The sequence below is a fragment of the Rhinolophus ferrumequinum genome, chromosome 5 (genome assembly GCF_004115265.2).
Source record: "Rhinolophus ferrumequinum isolate MPI-CBG mRhiFer1 chromosome 5, mRhiFer1_v1.p, whole genome shotgun sequence".
Taxonomy (NCBI): Eukaryota; Metazoa; Chordata; class Mammalia; order Chiroptera; family Rhinolophidae; genus Rhinolophus; species Rhinolophus ferrumequinum.
Genome location: NC_046288.1, coordinates 76788 through 98135, shown reverse-complemented (window position 1 = coordinate 98135; position 21348 = coordinate 76788). Strand labels below are relative to the sequence as shown.

Genomic DNA, 21348 nt, shown 5'->3' with positions numbered 1-21348 from the left:
TTATTTTGAACTTAGAAAATAAGAACCACTAAAAGAGATTAGCATTAATATCAAACTTGGTAAGATACTGTTTATAAGACTATATTAACTAATTTTTCTCTATTACAGAGAAAAATAAGAAATGGAAATGGAAAAAAACCTTAATACAACCTTAATACACTATAGTAAAAATGATAAAATGTCTAGGAATGCATTAACAAATATAGCTAGAGGGTGTATATGAAAGAGATCCTAATATTTTATTGAAGGACATAAAACAACTGAATAAATGGAAACATATGCCATGTCTCTGGATTGGAAGACTTTTTAAAATGTCACTTTATAAATTAATATATAAATTTAATGCAGCTCCTGTCAGAATTCCAAAGGACTTTATTTTGTAACTGGATAAAATGATTGCCAAAATGTAAAAAAAAAAAAAAAAAAAAAAAACCCAGTAAGAACCTGAATTTTATATATATATACATATACTGTAAACCAAAATGGTTATGATTTTGGCAGGACTTCATTGGTGAAACAGACTAGAACCTAGAAATAATTCAACTGTATACCTATTGATTGAAGAAACATCCATGATCCATTTACAATACATATACATATACAATCCAAATACATAATTTGTTGCTTATTAGGGTAATTAAAAAAGAAAAAAAATGTTGTTTGTGTGGGAGAGAGATGACGGGGGACAGAACCGAGAATAGGACTTCACATTATTATTGGACATGTGCACGTATGCAAAACAACATTAACTAAAAGGCACTTAAGCAAACTTTATACATAGTCAGAAACATTACTGGTTCCTAAATACGAAACAAAAAGCTAGCAACAAACAGTAAAATTTAAAGCCCCATAACTTAACAGAAGTTGATTACCTTTTTTCCCCCCTCCAACCTGATAGATGTTTCCATTTTGGGGGAGGGGGAAAATCAGAGATTCCTGGGTAAAGCCATGTTCTTTTGGGCCCCAAGTCTTAGCCAATAGATTGACTTAGCCAAGCCATTTCTATTCTCTTCTCTCAACATTCCTAGACAAAACCCAGGATGAAGTCTACAGCTGATTTATCTCGGAATAGCTTGGGTCAGAACTAGTAATATGTCTTCTGAAAACTGATGAAATGCTTTTACTCCATATGCAACTAGGGAAAAATACATGAAAGACAAAAAACTTCCTAAGTATGACTGTTAAACAACAAACGAACAAAACAAACAAACAAACAATCTCATAGACACAGACAACAGTTTAGTGGTTAGCAGAGGGTAAGGAGGTGGGGAGTAGTAGAATGGAAAGGGGATCAAATTTATAGTGATGGAAGGAGAATTGACTCTGGGTGGTGAACACAGAATGCAGTATGTAGATGATGTATTATAAAAACATACACTTGAAACCTGTAGAATTTTACTAACCAATGTCACCCGAATAAACTTAGTAAATAATAAAAGAATCCAAGGGCCTCCCACGGGTCCTCTGGTCCGCGTCTGCATCTGGGTACCGAACCTCCCCCAGCGGGCAGATGCTGAAGAAGCAGTGACCGAGAGAGAGGTGGGAACGCGGGTGCTGGGATCTGTTGCCATGTCCCACCAACCAGTTAACTGCCTAACTGAAAAGGGGGCCAGCCCCAATAAACCACAAGAAATGGATCCCCCAATCTGGCTCACCCAAACCTGGACACATTCACCCCAGAGGAGCTGCTGCAGAAAATGAAGGAGCTCCTGTTGGAGAACCATCATCTGAAAGAAGCCATTGAAGCTGAATGCCCAAGCTATGAAAGGACGATTTGAGGAGCTTTCAGCCTGGACAGAGAAACAGAAAGAAGAACGCCTTTTTTTTGAGATCCAGAGCAAAGAAGCCAAAGAACAACTAACAATTTTGAGTCATGAAAATGAAAAATTGAAGAAAGAACTTGGAAAACTAAAAGGGAAAACAGAAAGGTCATTCCAGGACTTCCCTGGGGACCCCAAAGCAGTAGCAGAACAGGAAATGGAACAGCTAAAGACCCAGGTGGCACGCCTTCAAGCTGAAAAGGCAGATCTGCTGGGCATTGTGGCATTGAATTACAACTCAAGCTGAACTCAAGTGGCCATTCTGAAGACTCCTTTGTTGAAATTAGGATGGCTGAACAAGCAGCATCTCAAGAAACGTAGACCGGTTAAATGACCATGGTGACACTTCCACAAGTGCCATGGAGGTCAGAATTCAACGTCTGGAATTTGAATTCTTCAAAGTGAAAACTTCTCGAGATTCTTTGAAAATAGAATTGGAAGAATGTAAGCACCTCTACCTAGAGGAATTAAAACTTAGAACATAATTGGAAAACAAACTAAACAAGACTAATGACAGGCTGGCAGAGATGAGAACCCAGCTTCTCATGAAGGCACCACAAGACACTTTACTCAGCACGGCTCCTAGCAGGCCAGTCCTGCAGCTACCTTGTATTAGAAGGCTAAATGATCGGTTCCTACCTCGAGGAAATCTCGCTCCAAGAGAACAACTGGTGATTCGTACATCAACCCCACAGACTTCTAATAAGGGCACCTTGACCAACTTGGTGAAGGAGCAGCAGGAGTTGGTGGAAAGCATAACTAGAAACGTAGAAGCTGATGCTGAACTTGAATCTGAACACCGTCCACTTTGCTCTAATATCTAGTGATGATCTAGTTTTGAATGCATCACAAGAATATCATTTTTGAGTAAGTATATGATCTAAAATAAAAAATGGTACAACTTTACTTGGCTGTTTACATAGCATTTTCCTTCTTTCCCATTAAACATATGGCATATGAAAATCCTTATTGAAGGAAAATATTTTTGTTTTCATATGTGTATATGAAAATCTATATAGTATTCAAACTGTGTTTCTTGGCATCTAACTAGCTTTGCAGCATATTTTGTGGATGAAAACAAGCAGTATTAAGTTTTACATACTCATACTGCCCAAATACCAGCTGTTTACACAACACCCAAACAACCAAGTTGTCATTAATACTTCAGTGGTATAAATTGATAGTTTTTGAATTTTCCAATATTTATCACTGTCTATGAACCTAAAGATTTTGACAGACATCATTTTGATATCTGCTGTTATGGCTACGATCAATGTTTGGATGTATTACAATTGTTACAGTGCCATAAATCTGATTATATTAATATATCATTTTAAACACTGATTCATAAAGCTGTCCTCTTAGAGAAATAAAATTTGTCTAAGGCTTTTCAAAAAAAAAAAAAGAACCAAGAGACAGAAGCATAATTTTTGAATACTGAGAAGACTTACAATCTAGAGAAGACTTGCAAACTAGAGGATGTTTCCAGTTCGCATGAAAATCAGTTAGAAAAAATATACACTAAACTGTCTTTTAAGATATTATGGAGATGAGGTAGATCTGTACCATCCCACAGGTAAAGGGTGATATAAGGATGCTATTAAAGCTATGGGGCCAGTCCCACACTTTGTACAGAATCACGTATATTAAGTATGCAAACTATAATGAATCAAAATTAAATCCAATTCCACTGCACTCAATGAGGAAGTCAACACCAAGTGTGAATATGTAGATGGCAATTAAGTACTTGAAATGAAAATATCCCCCGATTTCGATTTTGAATAAAAGAGACTGTTCCTAGGTTTAATTTTTTTTCTCAAGTCCAATTACAAATAGGAAGTTAAGGTGCTGTAAGTCCAACTTTGTACTATTCTAAGTCAAAGATTTTCATTCTACTCTGAGAAGGTAAAAGAACTAAGAGGCAAGCTACCTTAATTGTTAGGACAAATGACTCACACAGTTGGTTTACATCGATGGGATTTGCTCTATAACCAAAAAATCTGAACTACTTCTACTATTCATAAAAAAGAGCGACTAAGAAACAGGGAAACTTTCTCACCCCTGCTGCGTTAAAACAAACCTAGTAACTAGCCACAGCAAAGAGAGCACTGGTTAAGGGCATGGACTCAGAAGTGAAGACGCCTTGACTGGAATCCAGCTCCATCACTGATTAGCTATGTGATCTTTGGGAAGTTACCTAACACGTTTTATTAGTCTCATCTTTAAAATGGGTATAATAGGAGTGCCAACCAATCTGTTAAGGCTGCTTTGAGGTGCTATGATAATCCAGCACTTAGAACAGCACCTCTCACCAAGGAAGCTTTCAATAAATACTATTTGTCTTAATATAAATAGAATAGTTATTTGTTTGTTTAGGTCTGTACCAGTACTCCTAAAACTCAAACCACTATGCCCTAATTTGTTCTAATCTGCACCATCTACAGAAGGTACTTTAAAATGACTTCAAATGATTGGAAAAGAAAAATTAACAAAATCCTCAGTTATTTAAGTGGCAAATTTTGGATATTACAACTACTTCACTTAGAAAACCTCCACTATGAAACAAATAAGCTTTCAACAAAATAGTAAAGTGAAAACCATAGAATACAATAGAACTTGAATAACCCTATTTAACACTACATAACTATAACAGATGTTCCTCAGCTGATGAAAATAATAGGGAAATGTATAATACTTCCTGAACAAATGCATCTAGGGAAAGCAGGCTATATTTATTCAAAAACTATAAAAGGTTGCGATATAAATTAAACAAAATTAATTTTTAAAAGTTAAATGAGGGGGGTGGGAGATGAGGGTAAGGGGGATCAAATATATTGTGATGGAAGGAGAACTGACTCTGGGTGGTGAACACACAATGGGATTTATAGATGATGTAATACAGAATTGTACACCTGAAATCTACGTAATTTTACTAACAATTGTCACCCCAATAAATTAAAAAAAAAAAAAAAAGTTAAATGACTCATATGTATCCAAATTCTGACCAAATCAAGACAACAAATGAATGCACAGATAGGTTATAAAACAGCCCAAGGAGCAAAAAGCAATAAACAGAAATGTCTTGTTAATATAGACACTATATAAATATGCAAATCTACAGTTTTAACATAACATAATACAAACTAATCGTAAATACAAGTGTTGGCTACCTTTCTCCAACACTAAAGTACTAAATGTTTTATACTTGGTAAAAACATACATATTATATAAAACTTTAATCACATGTGACGTAGTCCAACAAGTGTGAACCAAGTGCAAAGATGGACATTTCAGAAAGAATACAATTTGAAGTAAATCCATTATCACATGTATTGCAAAGGTAATTCACAAAAATGTTTATCATTTGCAACTGTATACAGAGAACAAACTGACCAGAAATATCAGGGGTATTATAGTGTCCTGCCTGAAGGGAACATTACTCATTTGGGGGTTTAAATAGCAGAGATCAATGTAAATTAAATAACATGTGAGTGAAAAAAATATACAGTGTACAACAGCAAGAGGTTAGCAAAATGAATACTGTGGAAAAGATGTATTAGTCTGTACCGGTTGGTTTTGATAAACTATTGACTACTTGTTACAGTAAATAAACAAGACTTTCATAGCAATAGTATTCTCCCACACACATAAAAATCTGGAATCAATAAATATGCCTTTCTCAAATTGACATTTAGTGTTTGTTTTTTCCCCAACCCTCAAAACACAGATACAGGTTTCTGAATATCAAGAAGCCATTTATGGAAGTCATAAGATACAGATATTCATAAACATTACATAGGCTACAGTTGAGGTACTAGACAAACACTACCAATGTTTACGGAAAAAGCTGTTGGTTTTAAAAATGGCAAGTTCTAACATGAGCCACATCAATCCATTATTCATGTCCTCCCGAAACCAAAATGGGGGAAAACCTTACTGCCATTCTGCTGAACACCACATAACTAAAAATGCTGCACAAAGGGTCATGAATCCACATAAATGTCACAGAATTAAAACTCCAATTAAGCAACTGAGCTACTCATTGAAGTAAATTAAAAAGACCAAACTTCTATAACATATTAATGCTATTTTAGAAGCATCATCAGAACAAACAGATTTAATTATAAATTGGTCTGGACTACATACTGTAAAGAGAATTTTAATTAGTACTAAAAGAATCTGTCAGCAAACATCCTAGAAAAGCTGTGGAATCATGCTCTTTGTTATTCCTGAAGAAATCTGCCAGGTTTGAGAATACCTGTGTATCTCCCAGTGGTTCTAGGAGTACTACATACCAATTAATTCACTAATTGATAGGAATATCTAAGAGAAAAGAAGACCAAAGTAGACCTTGTTATCAACATATTCTAGATAGGTGGATATTCTTTAATCACATGATAAATGTAAAATCACAAAAATCAAATGTTCTTATAAACATACACCTATGGTATGTTACATAAAAAACTGTAGACTGCAAACTGTGCATGCTTACCATAACATTTTACCTGGGAAAGCCAATGAGTGGGATTTCTTGCAAATATTTACTGTCATGATACAAAACAAATATGTGCAAACTGCAAGGTCCCTAAAATAGCAGTTAGTATACAGTAGGATGAGTTTATATACAGAAAGATGTCACTATCTGATCAAATATGCAAGAGATGGTGTTTCCCAGAGTTTATAATACAGAACAATAACCTCCACAGGCTCCTCCATGGCCTTCTTCCCTGTGCGACAGTTTCACTCCTTTATTCTGGTTCTCACTTTCCCACAGTCCAGGTGTCTGAATGATCTTTTCAACAAGTTCCTCAAAGGCACACTGTACACCATCACAGGTTTTTGCACTTGCCTCTAAAATTCAAGGAAAAATGTCATTGTATATTCTTTTCTGGTCATACTCCTATGACTTTCTGGGAAATTATTACGGCATAACTATCAGATGACAGTATATAAAGAGCCAAGTCAACAATTCCCCACCCCGTAGGTTTAGTATTAGTGAATTTCCCCAACTCTCAAAATTGAGCTTTGTAAATTCTATCCATACGAATAGTGGTATATAAGCCCAAGAATTGTGATAGAACTGTAAATTGTAAAGTCCTTCTCAAATATTACGCCCAAGTTCTTGCCTTAATTTTTCAATTAGTACTTAAAACCAGCCCCCGAAGCAGGTATTATTCCTATTTTCGAACAAGGAAATTGAGCTACAGGTTAAACAGTTAATCTGGTTGTTCTATGCCTGCAACCAAGCAGCTATATAGGTGGTTGGATAAGTGATATACAACCATGGACACTGCTCCCATTTTAAATTTATGCTCATGAAACTCATGTGGACACTTCATCCTGCTCCCCAATGCTACACTTTCCTAGTGATTACCTTTTTCACTACCTAAGATGACTGTTTTATTCCTTCATCTTCAATCTCCTCTATCTCGTCTGATGATCTAGTGTTATGTTAAGAGAAACAGAAGCAATTTGGCAAGAACTACTGACGATCCCACTAATAGATTTACCAACTTACCTGCAGACGTAGCCTCATGCTTTACCTTAACTCATGTTACAATGGATGAATTCTCCCTGCTATCTCAGGCCATCCCTTTTTCTAGGGCATGGGATCCCACCCCTTCTCATTCACTGAAGGATCATGTGCCCTCTTTTGGGTCATACCAACCAGCTTAACAGCCTACCAAAATTATTATCCGACCGACCGACCGACCGACCGACCGACCCTCCAGTCCACATATTCTTCTAGCAGCCGCCCAGTTTCTCTACTATCTTTCAAAGCAAAATTGTAAAGAGATATCTACATAAGCTGTTTCCACTTTATTAACTCGCATTCTTTCTTCAAACTACTCTAATTAGGCTTTTGTTCCCACCACTCCATTGAAACTATTCTTTTCAAGACCACCCACAACCTCTGCCTTCTTCAGTCCAATGTCATTTTATTTGAGATCGTGCAGCATGTGATACAGTTGATCACCTTCTTTCTTTAAATACTTTGTTCACTTGACTTCCAGGACACTGAACACTTCTGAGACTCCTCCTCTCACAGACATGTCATTCACAGTCTTATTTGCTGGCAACTCCTCTTTCTGCTGACCTCTAATAGTTGGAGCATGCCAGGATTCAATCTTCAGCACTTTTCTATAGTTTTTCCTATAGTGATCACCCCGATCCCACGACATTAAATGGTACTTAAATGCCAATGACCAGCGTGTCCACTAGTTATCTGAAAGACAGCTCATTCTTATGTTTAAGAAGAATTCTTGATTCCCTACTCTCCTACTCAAACCTGTTCTTATCTCAATCTTCCACAGCCAGGTTAATGGCAGCACAATCCACCTAGTTTCTCATGCCAAAAACCAAAGTTATCCTTGATTCTTCTCTTTCCTTAGTCTCCACACCCAATTTTTCACCACTGCATGTTAGCTTTACCATCAAAGTATCTCGCAATCTGCCAACTTTCCACCTCCCACTGCTCCCGTAACCACAACCACCCACATCATTCATCTGGGCCACTGTAATAGAATAACTAGCCTATTGCTTCTGCTTCTCATGGACCATTTCCTACACAACTGGGTCATTGTTGTTTTTTTTAAAGAACATCAGATCACAGCATTATTCCCTTGTTTTCCACCACACTTGGGATAAGACCTATTTCTTTAGCATATCCTGTGAGGTCCAACATGACCTTTTTAAATCTCATCTCCCATCATCACCACCCTTTCCCTCAACACACACTGCCCTAGCCCACAAGCTTTCTTCCTGTTTCTTAACTACATTAAACTGGTTTCTACCTCTGGAAATACTTGCTGTTCTCTCAGCCTGAGATGTTCTCCCTCTAGATGTTCACATGAGGGATTCTTGCTCAAATGGCAGTGCCCTGAAGAACTTTCCCTAGTCAGCTCCCACCCTGGTCGTCCTCTCTCTGCTTACCATGTTTTATTTCTTTCATAGCACTACTTAGTTTTTTAACGCTGTTTCCTGTACTAGAATATAAGCTCCATGAGGGCAAAAGGTTTGTTCATTTTGTTCACTATTCAATATCCTGTGTTCAATAAATAGTAAATAAACTAACGTATAGAAATGAAGGACACGCAGCAAGTAAGCAGTAGGGGCAGTACTTGGTTCCTAAAATTCCCTATACCTTTCACTTACACTGCCGGGTTCTATCTATACATAGTGTACTCCCACATCCATTTCCTGATTCCTTAGGTTCTGGCACCATGAACAGCGACACCGGTCATTCCCAAAGCTGGCAATCGACCAGAGTGTTTTTATATACTGTCTTCCAGGCCTTCTTTCAGACCTGTGATAAGGCCCACGGGCCTGTAATTTTCAAAAGCTCCCCAGGTGTTTCTGATATGGGCGAGAGGTCGGCAAACTTTTCTAGATGAGAGGTCAGCAAACTTTTTTTGTATAGGGCCTGATAGTAAAGATTTTAGGATTCAGATGCCATGTGGTTTCTAGTGTAACTACTGAACTATGCCATGAAGCCACAGACAATATGTAGGTGACTGGGCAGGCTGTGTTCCAATACAATGGTGGGACCAGAATTGGTCCATGCTGTACTTTGCCAAGCTCTGCTCTACCATGCTTCTGAAATATTAATGTGCACACAAATCACATGAATATGTTGTTAAAACGCAGAATCTAACTCAGAAAATCTGGGTTAGGGTTCGAGATGAAGCATTTCTAGCAAGCTCCCTGCTGATGCCACTGCTGCTAGCACATGGACCAGCAAGGAACAACTTGACAGTGAGTGCCTGGCTTTACTGAATGCCTTATATCCTGAAAGGAACGATTTGACTGTGTTCTGTATGTTTACATAATGTGATCCTATATACATTTTTTTTTTTAATAGAAGGAAAAATAAGAGAACCTGATTCTATAGTAAGATTTTATAGCATGGGACAACTATTAACTACATATATTTTATGATTCATAAAGAACAAATTCAGTAGAAACTCCATTTCTAAATTCCTCATTAATAATAAAAGGATAAATATTCACACACCTACCAATAAATAACATGGAATGCTTTCGTGCAAATTTCAGGCCTTCTTTTCTATCGACTTCACGGTTTTCCTAAAAGATAAATGCAAAGATTAAGAAAAGCTACCAAAATATACAGCCAAAATGCCAAGTGTCTAACTTCTTACCTTATCAATTTTATTTCCAACTAGCATGTTTACTATGTCATTTCTCGTGCAGTATGTTTCCAATTCATTTAACCAATTATCCAGTTTAACAAAGGTATCTCTTCGGGTGACATCATAAACTAAAGTAAAAAGAGTCATTTATTAAATAGGCATTTAAAATAAAAAGCAATGGCATTGTATTTCTGATATGTAAATAGAAACTAATGTTACTACATAGGCAAGTCTGTAGGTTTTAAGCCTTCCATGCTTAACAATCAGTGTCTGCTGATCCAGATGAAAGAAATAAGTGCATAAAAAAAACAAACACATACATTTACATGCACACACACACTTTAATTTTATTAACACACTGTGAGAGAAAAGAAATTATGCCCTGTGCAATAACTGAAAATGAATTTAATCTAAATAGCTGTTGCCATTCCTAACCAAAAAACGGTTTGTTCAAAAACCAATGTGTTCAGATCCAAATCTGTAGCAAAATACCAAAAAATTTCGTATGAATTTAAACATTTATTAACCTGTTAATTTTTTTCTTACAAGAATCAGAAATTTCAACTTTGAAAAACTGTGTAAAGTTAGTAGATGGAATCCTGTTGTCTTCCTGTTATCACTTTCATCTTATTCTGCATTATAATAAAGAGCTTTATTAATTTACAGTATTTTCTAAACTTAGGAGATACCAAAACCAAAACAATAAGAGGCTGTAAATTAACAGAAATGAAACCAAAGTGTCACAAGTCATGACATAAAAAAAGAATTCTCCCTGTAACTGATCAACATCCATGTTAAACAGTTTCCCAGGAGCACTAACAAGCACTTTCCAACAAAGTACACTGAGAATCCACACTTGGTTTTTAGATTTTGTGTGATTCTGAATCAATAGTGTTAAATTTTGTGATTATGAATCAACAGTGTTAAGTGCTTCGTGCTATTCTTCAGACTGATAAAACAGATTCCACTAAGCAACACTCTTCTTTTATAAAGTTCAGCAAATATGTTAACATGCTGCTAATTGAAGATCAGTTTCTGGTAACACTCTAAAACGGACCAACTATTAATCCTCACTTAGGGCCTCATCGACATGTGCTTTAAAACCAGATAAATCAGTCTGATCTTTATTTTTTTAATCGCTAGACAAAGGGCTGAAAAGAAATTCTAAAAGTTTAAATATTCATTAATTAAATGAAGTTAATACAATTTTAAGTTACATAAAAGTAGCCCTAGAGAAAAAAAAACAAAAAACTTACTGACCTTCAAAGATAAGGAAAATCAGAAACTCTAATAATGCACAATGTTTTTAAAACAGTATATTAAAGTAAAAACTTACCTAATATAACACCCTGTGCACCTCTATAATAGCTGGGAGTTAATGTTCTGAACCTCTCTTGACCAGCAGTATCCTAAAAGTGACAATCAATTACTATTAAATAAAACAAAATATAAATAACAGACATTCAACATACTAATTTAAAGAGCAGAAAGTCAAACAGCATTATTAAAAACATCAATACAGCTCATTTAAAACTTGAAATTTTAATAAGATGTGTTCTCTTACAAGTGTTACATTAAATAAAATTAAATACTGACTCATCTCTAAAAAATGCAACTACCGTTGTTTCTCCGAAAATAAAACCTAGCTGGACCATCAACTCTAATGCGTCTTTTGGAGCAAAAATTAATATAAATTATTATAAATTATTAATATAAATATTATTGATATTAATTATTATAAATAATTATTAATAATATTAATATTAATTATTTTAAAATAAGACCGGGTCTTATATAATATAAAACCCAGTATAATATAATATAATATAATATAATATAATACAGGGTCTTCTATTAATTTTTGCTCCAAAAGACGCATTAGAGCTGATGGTCCGGCTAGGTCTTATTTTTGGGGAAACACGGTAAGTAAGTAAAGGTTTTCTACCACTTTGGATTTAGATTTTTATCACATAGGAAACCCATTTCATTGAAAGCCATGGTTCTCAACTCTGGCTGCACAGTGAAATTTCCTGGGAAATGAAAAATACTGATGCCTGTTATTGCACTTCACAGATGTTGCCTTCTTTACAAATTCCAGGCAAGACCCTCTACCAGCAAAAAGATTACGATTCACTTTATTGTGATACTAGCTTTACTGTGGTGGTCTGGAACAAAACGCACAGTATCTCTGAGGTGTGCTTACATAGGTGTGAGGTAGGGGGTCTAACTTCATTCCTTTGCACGTGGCTATCCAGTTGTTGAAAGACTATTGGAATCCCCATAGAACTGCCTTGGCACCCTTTCTAAAGGCCCCTGATTCTTACTGAATCTTGCTTTTAGGACATGGGGCTGTCATTGGAAAGATCACCTTGTCTTTTTTTTTTTTTCCACTCAGCCCATGTTTGGCTTCCCCATTTTTACAGCTGGCTTTCGGTTCTCCACCTGCTATCTCCCCTTTTACCTGTCTCAACAATACTGGGTCGTATCACTGTCTGATGTTCAGCAGTCTTTCTTGGTGCATGTTCTAGTTTCACACACTATTCCTTGGGGGAGGGCAATACCAATACCAATTTTCTTTTGAGGAAACTGAGTCACATAGAAGTGGAATAACTTGCTTAAGGTTACACAGAAACAGGACTAGACCTTTGGTCTTCTGACTTCCAGCCTTTCAAGGGCTCTTTAGTCACTTATACTGTGATGTCATTACCTAGGCCAACTGATGGCAGGCTAAATTTTAATTCTAAAAATACAGTTGGCTAATATTTTTATTTCTTAATTCTGAAAAAGGGCCTAGTAATGATCTGTTACCTTTAAAAAAAAAAGAGAGAGAGAAAGAAGAAAGAAAGCAAAATACTGATGCCTGTATCCAACCCCCAAAGATTCTGACTTAACTGGTCTAGGGAATGACAGAATTTTTAAGATCCTCCCAGGGATTCTAACATAGAATCAAGGTTGAGAACCACAAGAGATACAGGAGTGTTTTATTTTAGGAAAACAAACTTAGCTTGAACTTTTTAAAAGTGCTTTCTATGTATCTTCTTTTAGGATAATGCATAAAACCAAATAAGATTTCATGAGGAAGGGACCTCATCTGCTTAATCACCAGTTTAACCCCAGTGCATGGAGACAACTGCTCAACTTTTGTTTAAAAAAAAGAACAAACTAATTAACAAGCCTCTGCTTCTGGGCCTGGTTCCCTCTGTTTTCTTTCTACCATCCTTAGGCTACGGCTTCAAGGTACCTAAGATTATGCAAAGCAGCAGTTGGCAATCTGCTGCCTCAGCCCACTACCTGTTTTATTATGTGAGCTTTTATTAAAGTTTTATTGAAATACAGCCAGACCCATTCACTTATACACTGCCATATGGCCCACCTTAGGGTTGCACTAAATATTTACTATCAAGTCTTTTAATAAAAGAAAAAGTTTGCAGTCTGCTAATGTAAAGTAACCTGAAAAAAAGTAAATATGTGTATCAAATGTCAATTTAGTCACCAGTCCCATGTTTGTAAAACGTGAGTTTAGCTATGGGGCAAACAGAAGCTCCTTTAGATATAAAAAGTGTTAATAACCTCTAAGAGGTTTTTAAGATTGGAGAGGAATTTTAAACCAGCAGCCACGGGATCCAGCAATACCTAGTTTCTTTGAATGGCCAATACAGACAATGCTTTAAGAAAATAAGAATAGGTAGAGAGTGTCTGAGGTAATATATAGACCAAGAAAAGAAAACTTAGGAAATGAAATTTCAACGTAGACTACTCTGTACATCCACTACTCTTCCACAGATAAGCTTACATAAATGCAGAATGTCCTTACTTCCAGATTCTCACCACTACAACTGCTCCCCGACCCATGCCACGTTGAAGTGAAAAAGTAACAAAATCAAAATTAAATTTTCTAAACACATAAATTTATGAGATAATAAATATTTCTCTCTTTAGAAAAATTTTCTTTGCCTCAAAGTGTCTTACAAAATCTGCCTCTGGCATTTAAAATTATTCGATTTGTGTGTTTACTCCAAACAGTAATATATATTAAAAGCTGCATAAAGTGGTGGACTTCCTATCTAAAGCAAATTATCATTCTGGCAATACGATACAGGTCAGGGCAAGGACCAAGCATGAACTATTTTTCACCCAAGACCTTTTGTTACAATGGGAAAAAAGTCATTTTATTTGCATAGTGACAATATCCATACTTTAATAAATTAATTTCCAAAACTAGCAGAAAACATTTGAATATAAATTTTGTTCCGTTTGGTCTTTACTGAGATCAACTTCAATAACTGCTTTGATGAAGAAACAACATAAAAATCAGAACTGCCAATTCCTGTTAAAATATACAAAAAGCCCAATGTTTTCAAAGTAAAGATCAAAGCAAAAAATGTTTTACTGTTAAAATATTGCACATGATGGACATTTTCATGTGACTATTTAATTAGGTCAGATGTTTAAAGTCTTGATATTTTTTTATTCACCTACAAAAATGTTTAAGTAGATATGATAATTTGGGCAAAAAACACTGTGCCTTAGTACTAGACCAGGATTTGAAACAACTCTAAAATTTATATGCTTAAATAGTCAGAAGTTAGATTTTTCCTTGTGTTTGTTTTCAATACAGGAATACGCTGTAAGTGTAATGACATCTTTGTAATATAAAAGCAGCAGAGCTCATTATCTTTATCCTGTGGTTTTATTCTCTGATGAGAGAAGAGAGAAAAGATTATTGAAGACAGAGATGTATAAAGGGTTAGAAAGGATCTAGAAAAGCTAAATAATAGGAAGTGGGAGTAAGGGAAGGATACAGAGAAAAACAACCTCAGAGGTGCCAAGTAGTAGTTCATGATATGTATGCAGTACTTTCCGGAAGCTTTGGGGTGGGGCTACACTTGATTATTCCATCTGACCGATCCTAGAGGAGCTTCTAAGTAGGAGAGGAACTGATTTTATTGACATAAATAAAACCATAGAAGAACTAGAGGAAACTATGGATTCACATTATTTCTAATACCAAATGAGGAAGGTCTTCCTAAATATGACATGGCACCCAGATACCATGAGAAAACAACTGATCTGACCACATAAACACTAAAACCTTGGTATGGCAAGAACATCTCCCCTAACCCCTCACTCCCCACACAAACACGCTCATCAAAACAAGATTTGAGGGCTGATCCGGTGGCTCAGGCGGTTAGAGCTCCGTGCTCCTAACTCCGAAGGCTGCCGGTTCGATTCCCACATGGGCCAGTGGGAACCACAAGGTTGCCAGTTCAATTCCATGAATCCCGCAAGGGATGGTGGGCTCCGCCCCCTGCAACTAAAATTGAACACAGCACCTTGAGCTGAGCTGCCGCTGAGCTCCCGGATGGCTCAGTTGGTTGGAGCGCATCCTCTCAACCACAAGGTTGCCAGTTTGACTCCCATAAGGGATGATGGGCTGTGCCCCTGCAACTAGCAATGGCAACTGGACCTGGAGCTGACCCGCGCCCTCGACAACTAAGACTGAAAGGACAACAGCCTGACTTGGAAAAAAAGTCCTGGAAGTACACACTGTTCCCCAATAAAGTCCTGTATCCCTTCCCCAATAAAAAAAAAAAAAAAAAATATTTTAAGGTAAATGACAAACTGAAAAAAAAGTCGGTAGCATACAAGTTAGTATTTTACACACACACACACACACACACACACAAAGAACATTAACATATATTCACCTTAAATAGGATTTAAAAATAAAAAAATAGCATTTGACAAAAACCTAGTATTTTGATATATATTTGAAAAAGATGAATGCTAATATAAAATGAGCAAAGTATATAAAAATTCATTTAAAATATAATTAATAAATATGAGTTTTTTCAGCCTATTTCATATGTATCAATGTTAAATCTTCACATTCTTTGAGCCAACAATTCTACTTCTAGGTGAACATTCTAAAATAACTGGCCAGGGACACACAGGATGTATAAAGCAGGATGTCCATCAGAGCAGCTGATCTTTGTGAAATACTAATAACAGTGTAAATATCTCTTTCCCTAAGGGGTGACTAAAGTAACGTATATCCATAAGAGGGAATACAGGTGTTCACTTAAACTGATGTGCCTCTACACTCATTGACACAGAAAAATGTACACAGTGTGTAAAGTGTGTGGGTGAAGGTCAAACAGGTGAAAAAACATAAGATACAATCCTTTCTTCTGAAAAATTGAACATACATTATGTGTAACAGTAGGCACATGTCTAGGTATGTTAAAAGATGTTAACTAAAATGTAGACATTGGTTAAAGATAAACTTTCTTCTCTATTTTGTATTGTTCAATGATCCTTTTTAGAATGAGTCTGTATTATCCTTATAGTGGGGGAAACCTCTCTTTAAAAAATAATTATAGGTCTATGATAAAGATGTCACTTCAGTAATACCTGCCAGCCTTTTTATTAGGCAGAAACTATAAAGTAAATAAAAAACAAAGGAACCAACAAACAAAAAACTTCTCGTACGAAAGATCTCATCACAACCATCAAGCCTCAGATCCTACTCTAATCTGTATCTTTCACAAAGTAGTACCAAGGGCAGAAACTGATGATAAATCAACTATAAAAAGCACATGGAAAATCAGGCCACTACGTTAGTACAGAAAGCAGCCAGCATTCTTAAACTGTTCAATATATTTCACTATGACCTAGTCCAACATTTTTCAAATTGCTTTCTGTTGGGCATTACAGTTCTGATTGATAGTAAAGGTTTTTGGGGGAGAGGAGCAAATAGGCCACCAATCACGTAAAGTATTATATGTTAGAAAAAAATTACCAGGAAGAAACATTAGACACACTCCTTATTTCGGATGAAACGTCTGTTAGGAACAGTATGCCATTCAGAGAATGCTAGGAAGATGAATGAGATCATACAAGGAATAAACACGTGGGGTTTCGATCTGTAACTGATGCCCAGACAGCACTTAGTCTTTACCCACCATGGTGAAGTATGTCTCCATTTGATGACTGCTGACCAGTTCTAACATTATTTATCATGTTACAAAATAGATTTAAATATTTAATTATAGTACATATATAGAAATGAGATACCTAAAATGGTACGTTTCATAAATCATGTATGTAATATATATTTAATATATTAGTAATCATATTTAAAGACAGATATAGAGACATGACAGATAGACAGATAGATGAAAGAAAGGGAGAGAGGTAGGGAGGGACGAAGGAGAAAGATAGAGAGGGGCACACAGACGGTCGCTGAGCATCTGGGGTGTGAGTGACAGTTAATGCTACCTAATCGGCATTACCACGAAGGGGTCTAGATAGCCGGGCAATGTGGGTCACATGGCCAGGTTCACAGGCGAATGAAAAGAAGCAAAGAAGCTAGTATAGGAAGACTGGGCATCAGTACTGAAAAACAAATCTGAAGTTGGTAAACTCAAATTTTATAAATATTTATACTAACAAACATGAAAAACGTTTTTTTCTAAGTATCACTTCGTTCCCTTTCTCCCCAACAATGGCCTTTAATGTTAGTTCAGTCTAACTTGCATTTTTAAACTTTAAAGAAACACATTCAGTAACAATGATTCTCTCTGGCAGCCAAGATAATTTTTTTTCATACTTTGTTCTCTTTTTAAATATTCTGAAGGGATGACATTTTTTTTTTTTAATTTATAAAAAGTTATTTTTCAATTACTGTTGACATACAATATTATATTAGTTTCAGGTGTACCAAAAAAAACACATAGTGGTTAGACATTTATGTAACTCAAAGTGATAACCCCAGTAAGTCTACTACCCATCTGACACTGTACACAGTTATTACAGTATTACTGACTTATATTCCCTGTGCTGTACTATACATCCCCATGACTATTTTTTTCCCAATTATAGTTGACATTTAATATTATTTTATATTAGTTTAAGGTGTACAGCACAGTGGTTAGACATTTATATAATTTATGAAGTGATCCCCCTGATAAGTCTAGTATTCACATGACACTATACACAGTTTTTACAATATTATTGACTGTATTTCCTATGCTGTACTTTACACCCCGTGACTATTTTGTAACTACCAATATGTACTTCTCAAGCCTTTCACCTTTGTCACCCAGCCCCTCAACCCCCTCCCACCTGATAACCATCATGTTGGTATGGAAGCAATCGAAATGCCCATCAATAGATGAATGGATAAAGAAATTGTGATACATTTATACAATGGACAATTGCTCTGCCATAAAAAAGAACGAAATCTTATCATTTATGACAACATGGATGGACCTAGAGGGTATTATGCTAAGTGACATAAGTCAGACTGAGAAAGACAAATACCATATGATCTCATTTACACGTGGAATATAAAGAACAGAATAAAGGGATGATATATTTTTAAAATTTAAGTAAAACAAGCCTCTGCTTAATTACCCAACTATAAGATATAACTATTTCTTATCCTTTAATGAACATCAAATCTCCTAAAAGTTATTTAATACAAATTGTTCATTCACCTCTAACACTATATATACATCTTTGCTTCTTTAAAAAGTACATTAACATTTATACAAATGCATTTTAGAAACTCTTACCCATATTGCAAGTTTAGCCTTATTTCCATCCACTGAAATTGTTTTCACCTTAAAGTCAACACCTTGAAAAAAATGAAAATTTTGATAAGAATCTCAGTAAAATACAGTTTCAAAATCAATTACCAAGCAAATCAGAAAACAGAGAAGCCACATTATCAAATACCCAAATTCACACTCCAAGTTCTTAGTTATGAATGTGAAGATAAAAAAAAACACAAAAAACAAAAATGTCAGTAAAGTTCAGCAGCTTAGGATTTAATCAGGATAAATGAAAACCAGATGCCTGTAGAATTCAAACACTCACCTACCTGTACTTCTTGAAAAAATAAAAATTTTACTGAAAAAATAAAATTCAATGAAAGGTGGTGATGGACTACGCACATTAAAAGCCAAGACCTAAAATTCACGGTGCCAAAGTAGACAAGACTATCTATGGATGACTGTGGATGGGGACAATTTTTCAGGGGCTCCCTAAGCATCTACACACCATTATTAAGAGTGTTGTCCACAGCCAATCAACCCCCTAATTCAGATTCTGACTGTAGGCAACTGGGAGGACTGGTAAAAATATAAAATGACCACTCACCTCGTGTCTTATGAATTCTTTGTTTTTATCCTATAAAACAGTTAGTTTTATATAGCCTTATCAATGATCACTTGCTACTGCACAAATTCAAAAAGAGAATTTACACTCAAAAACATTTGTGCCCAACCCTCTAAGAATCTTCAGAAGTGAAAGAGGGGTGCTCAAAGTTCTGTGAAAACCTTCTGTTAGTACTAATTTATGTAAAGAGAAGAAGTTTTAAGAAGTCACATAAGAGTTTACTACAGCAACCCCCCAAGAAGCCTCTCCTTTTCCAGGAAAACAAGTTGACACATGCCATCTGGCTTAAATGAACAGTAACTGCCCACAATATCAAAAATAATATGCAGTTCACCCACCGGCCAGAGGGAAACCTTTAGCTCAAGAAGCTTGGAAAGAAACTTTCAAAAGATCTTATTAGCTTGTCACAATTAATTCAGAAAGCCACAACAAAGATGAACATGCAGCACCCTCACATACTAAATGCTTAGAACACCTGTCACCAGTATGGAAATATATTAGTAACTCTCGGATGATTTCTGATGATACATTACATATACAAATTAGATAATAAGAAACTGTGGTACATTTATACAATAGAGTATTACGCAGCCATAAAGAAGAAAGAAATCTTACCATTTGCAACAACATGGATGGACCTAGAGAACATTATGTTAAGTGAAATAAGTCAGACAGAGAAAGATAAGTACCATATGATCTCACTTATTTGCGGAATCTAAAGAAAAGAATAAGTGAATGAACTAATCAGAAACAGTTTTGGAGACAAAGAGGAAAAACTGAGGGTTGCTAGATGGGCGGGAGGGGTGGGGGGTGGGGGGGAGGGAGAGGGGATTGGAGGGCAGTCGGTGACCACATGATGGCCACGAGTTTGAAAATTAATCTGGGGAACGTAATTTAGTGGTTACCAGAGGGTAAGGGGGTTGGGGGGTGGGAGATGAGGGTAAGAGGGATCAAATATATGGTGATGGAAGGAGAACTGACTCTGGGTGGTGAACACACAATGTAATTTATAGATGATGTGATACAGAATTGCACACCTGAAATCTATGTAATTTTACTAACAATTGTCACCCCAATAAATTTAAAAAATAATAATAATAAAAAATGCATTTCAAAATGTGCATTTTGCAGGTCTTTCCGTATGCCAAAGATTAAGAGGAAAAACAAGTTTGGTCTTTGGGCTACAGTAATAAAGGAGTTGATAAAGCCATGCCTAGAATGATAGGTATCCATTAATTAGTTAAAGGGCAGTGTCAATTACACAGTCCAACGAAACCCGCAAAGTTTCTTTGCAGCCAACAAAACAAAGAAAAAAAATCCCATATATTAAATAATCTTGTATTCACCAGGTCTAGATTAAGAAAAACAATGCACCATCTATATAAAGATATGAAATTATTTACATTTTACACATATTGCCTTAGAAAACAAAACCTAAGAAAATTTGGATACAGGAAATGGTTCTGACTCAGTACAGGTACCAAATGAAGGCCACTGGCAAACATTACATAGAGACAGCCTGTCATACATATCCTACAGTTAAATTCTCAAGGTTTTTCAGAGAGTAAAAAACTTTATTTTCTTAATAACCCCAGACAACACACTCAAGAACAATCTGACCTTTTCCTAGCTACCAGCAATTAGTTTACTCACAAAAAGAAACTCATTGCTTCCAGGATGTTTGTTTTCTTACCCTCCCCCATCCTTTCTCTTTTATAATTTCCTGTTTGTGGACATCTAATGACTGTCACTGTCACTGGTACAATTTGTATGTCGATAACTGTTGCCAAGTTATTCTTCTAATATATTAGACCTGAAAGATACAGAGAACACACACCCTCAGGAAACACTGGAGTCCTACCGTCCAAGCCAACAGACCTGGGTAGCCTGAAAGGGCACCTCGTCTGGCCTCAGACTCCATGAGTCCCCATTCCCCAGCCATCTTCCCTTATTTCCTCTGGAGACTCATATGCGGACTGACACTCAGCTCTTTAGCTCTCACATGCTCAAACAGCCTCTTCATCAACCCTGGTTCTTCCATCCCGCCAGTGGCTGTAAATTTGTCTTCACTGGTGACGGCAGTGGGAATCTTTTAGGTAAATTTGATCTCACCAACTACAAGATTTGAGTAAATTATTTTTTTTCTCATTACTCTTTGTTTTCATGGGTCTCAAAACTCTGTGACAGAGTTTTAG

At 36.1% G+C, this 21348-nt stretch overlaps 1 protein-coding gene across 2 annotated transcripts in view; it reads right to left on the bottom strand.

Annotated features, from left to right (window-relative positions):
- The window catches only part of RAB18 (RAB18, member RAS oncogene family), a 65514-nt gene that overhangs the window by 27586 nt on the left and 16580 nt on the right, over positions 1-21348 (bottom strand). The window contains exons 3-7 of one of the 2 annotated variants that reach the window (XM_033105320.1): positions 18550-18611; positions 11307-11379; positions 9980-10098; positions 9839-9905; positions 6519-6671 (exon numbers count right to left, since the gene is read on the bottom strand). In XM_033105320.1, coding sequence (XP_032961211.1) covers positions 6519-6671; positions 9839-9905; positions 9980-10098; positions 11307-11379; positions 18550-18611 — 474 coding nt within the window. Of the gene's footprint in view, positions 1-5132; positions 6672-9838; positions 9906-9979; positions 10099-11306; positions 11380-18549; positions 18612-21348 lie in introns of those variants that run through there. The other variant, XM_033105321.1, reaches the window with a different exon arrangement.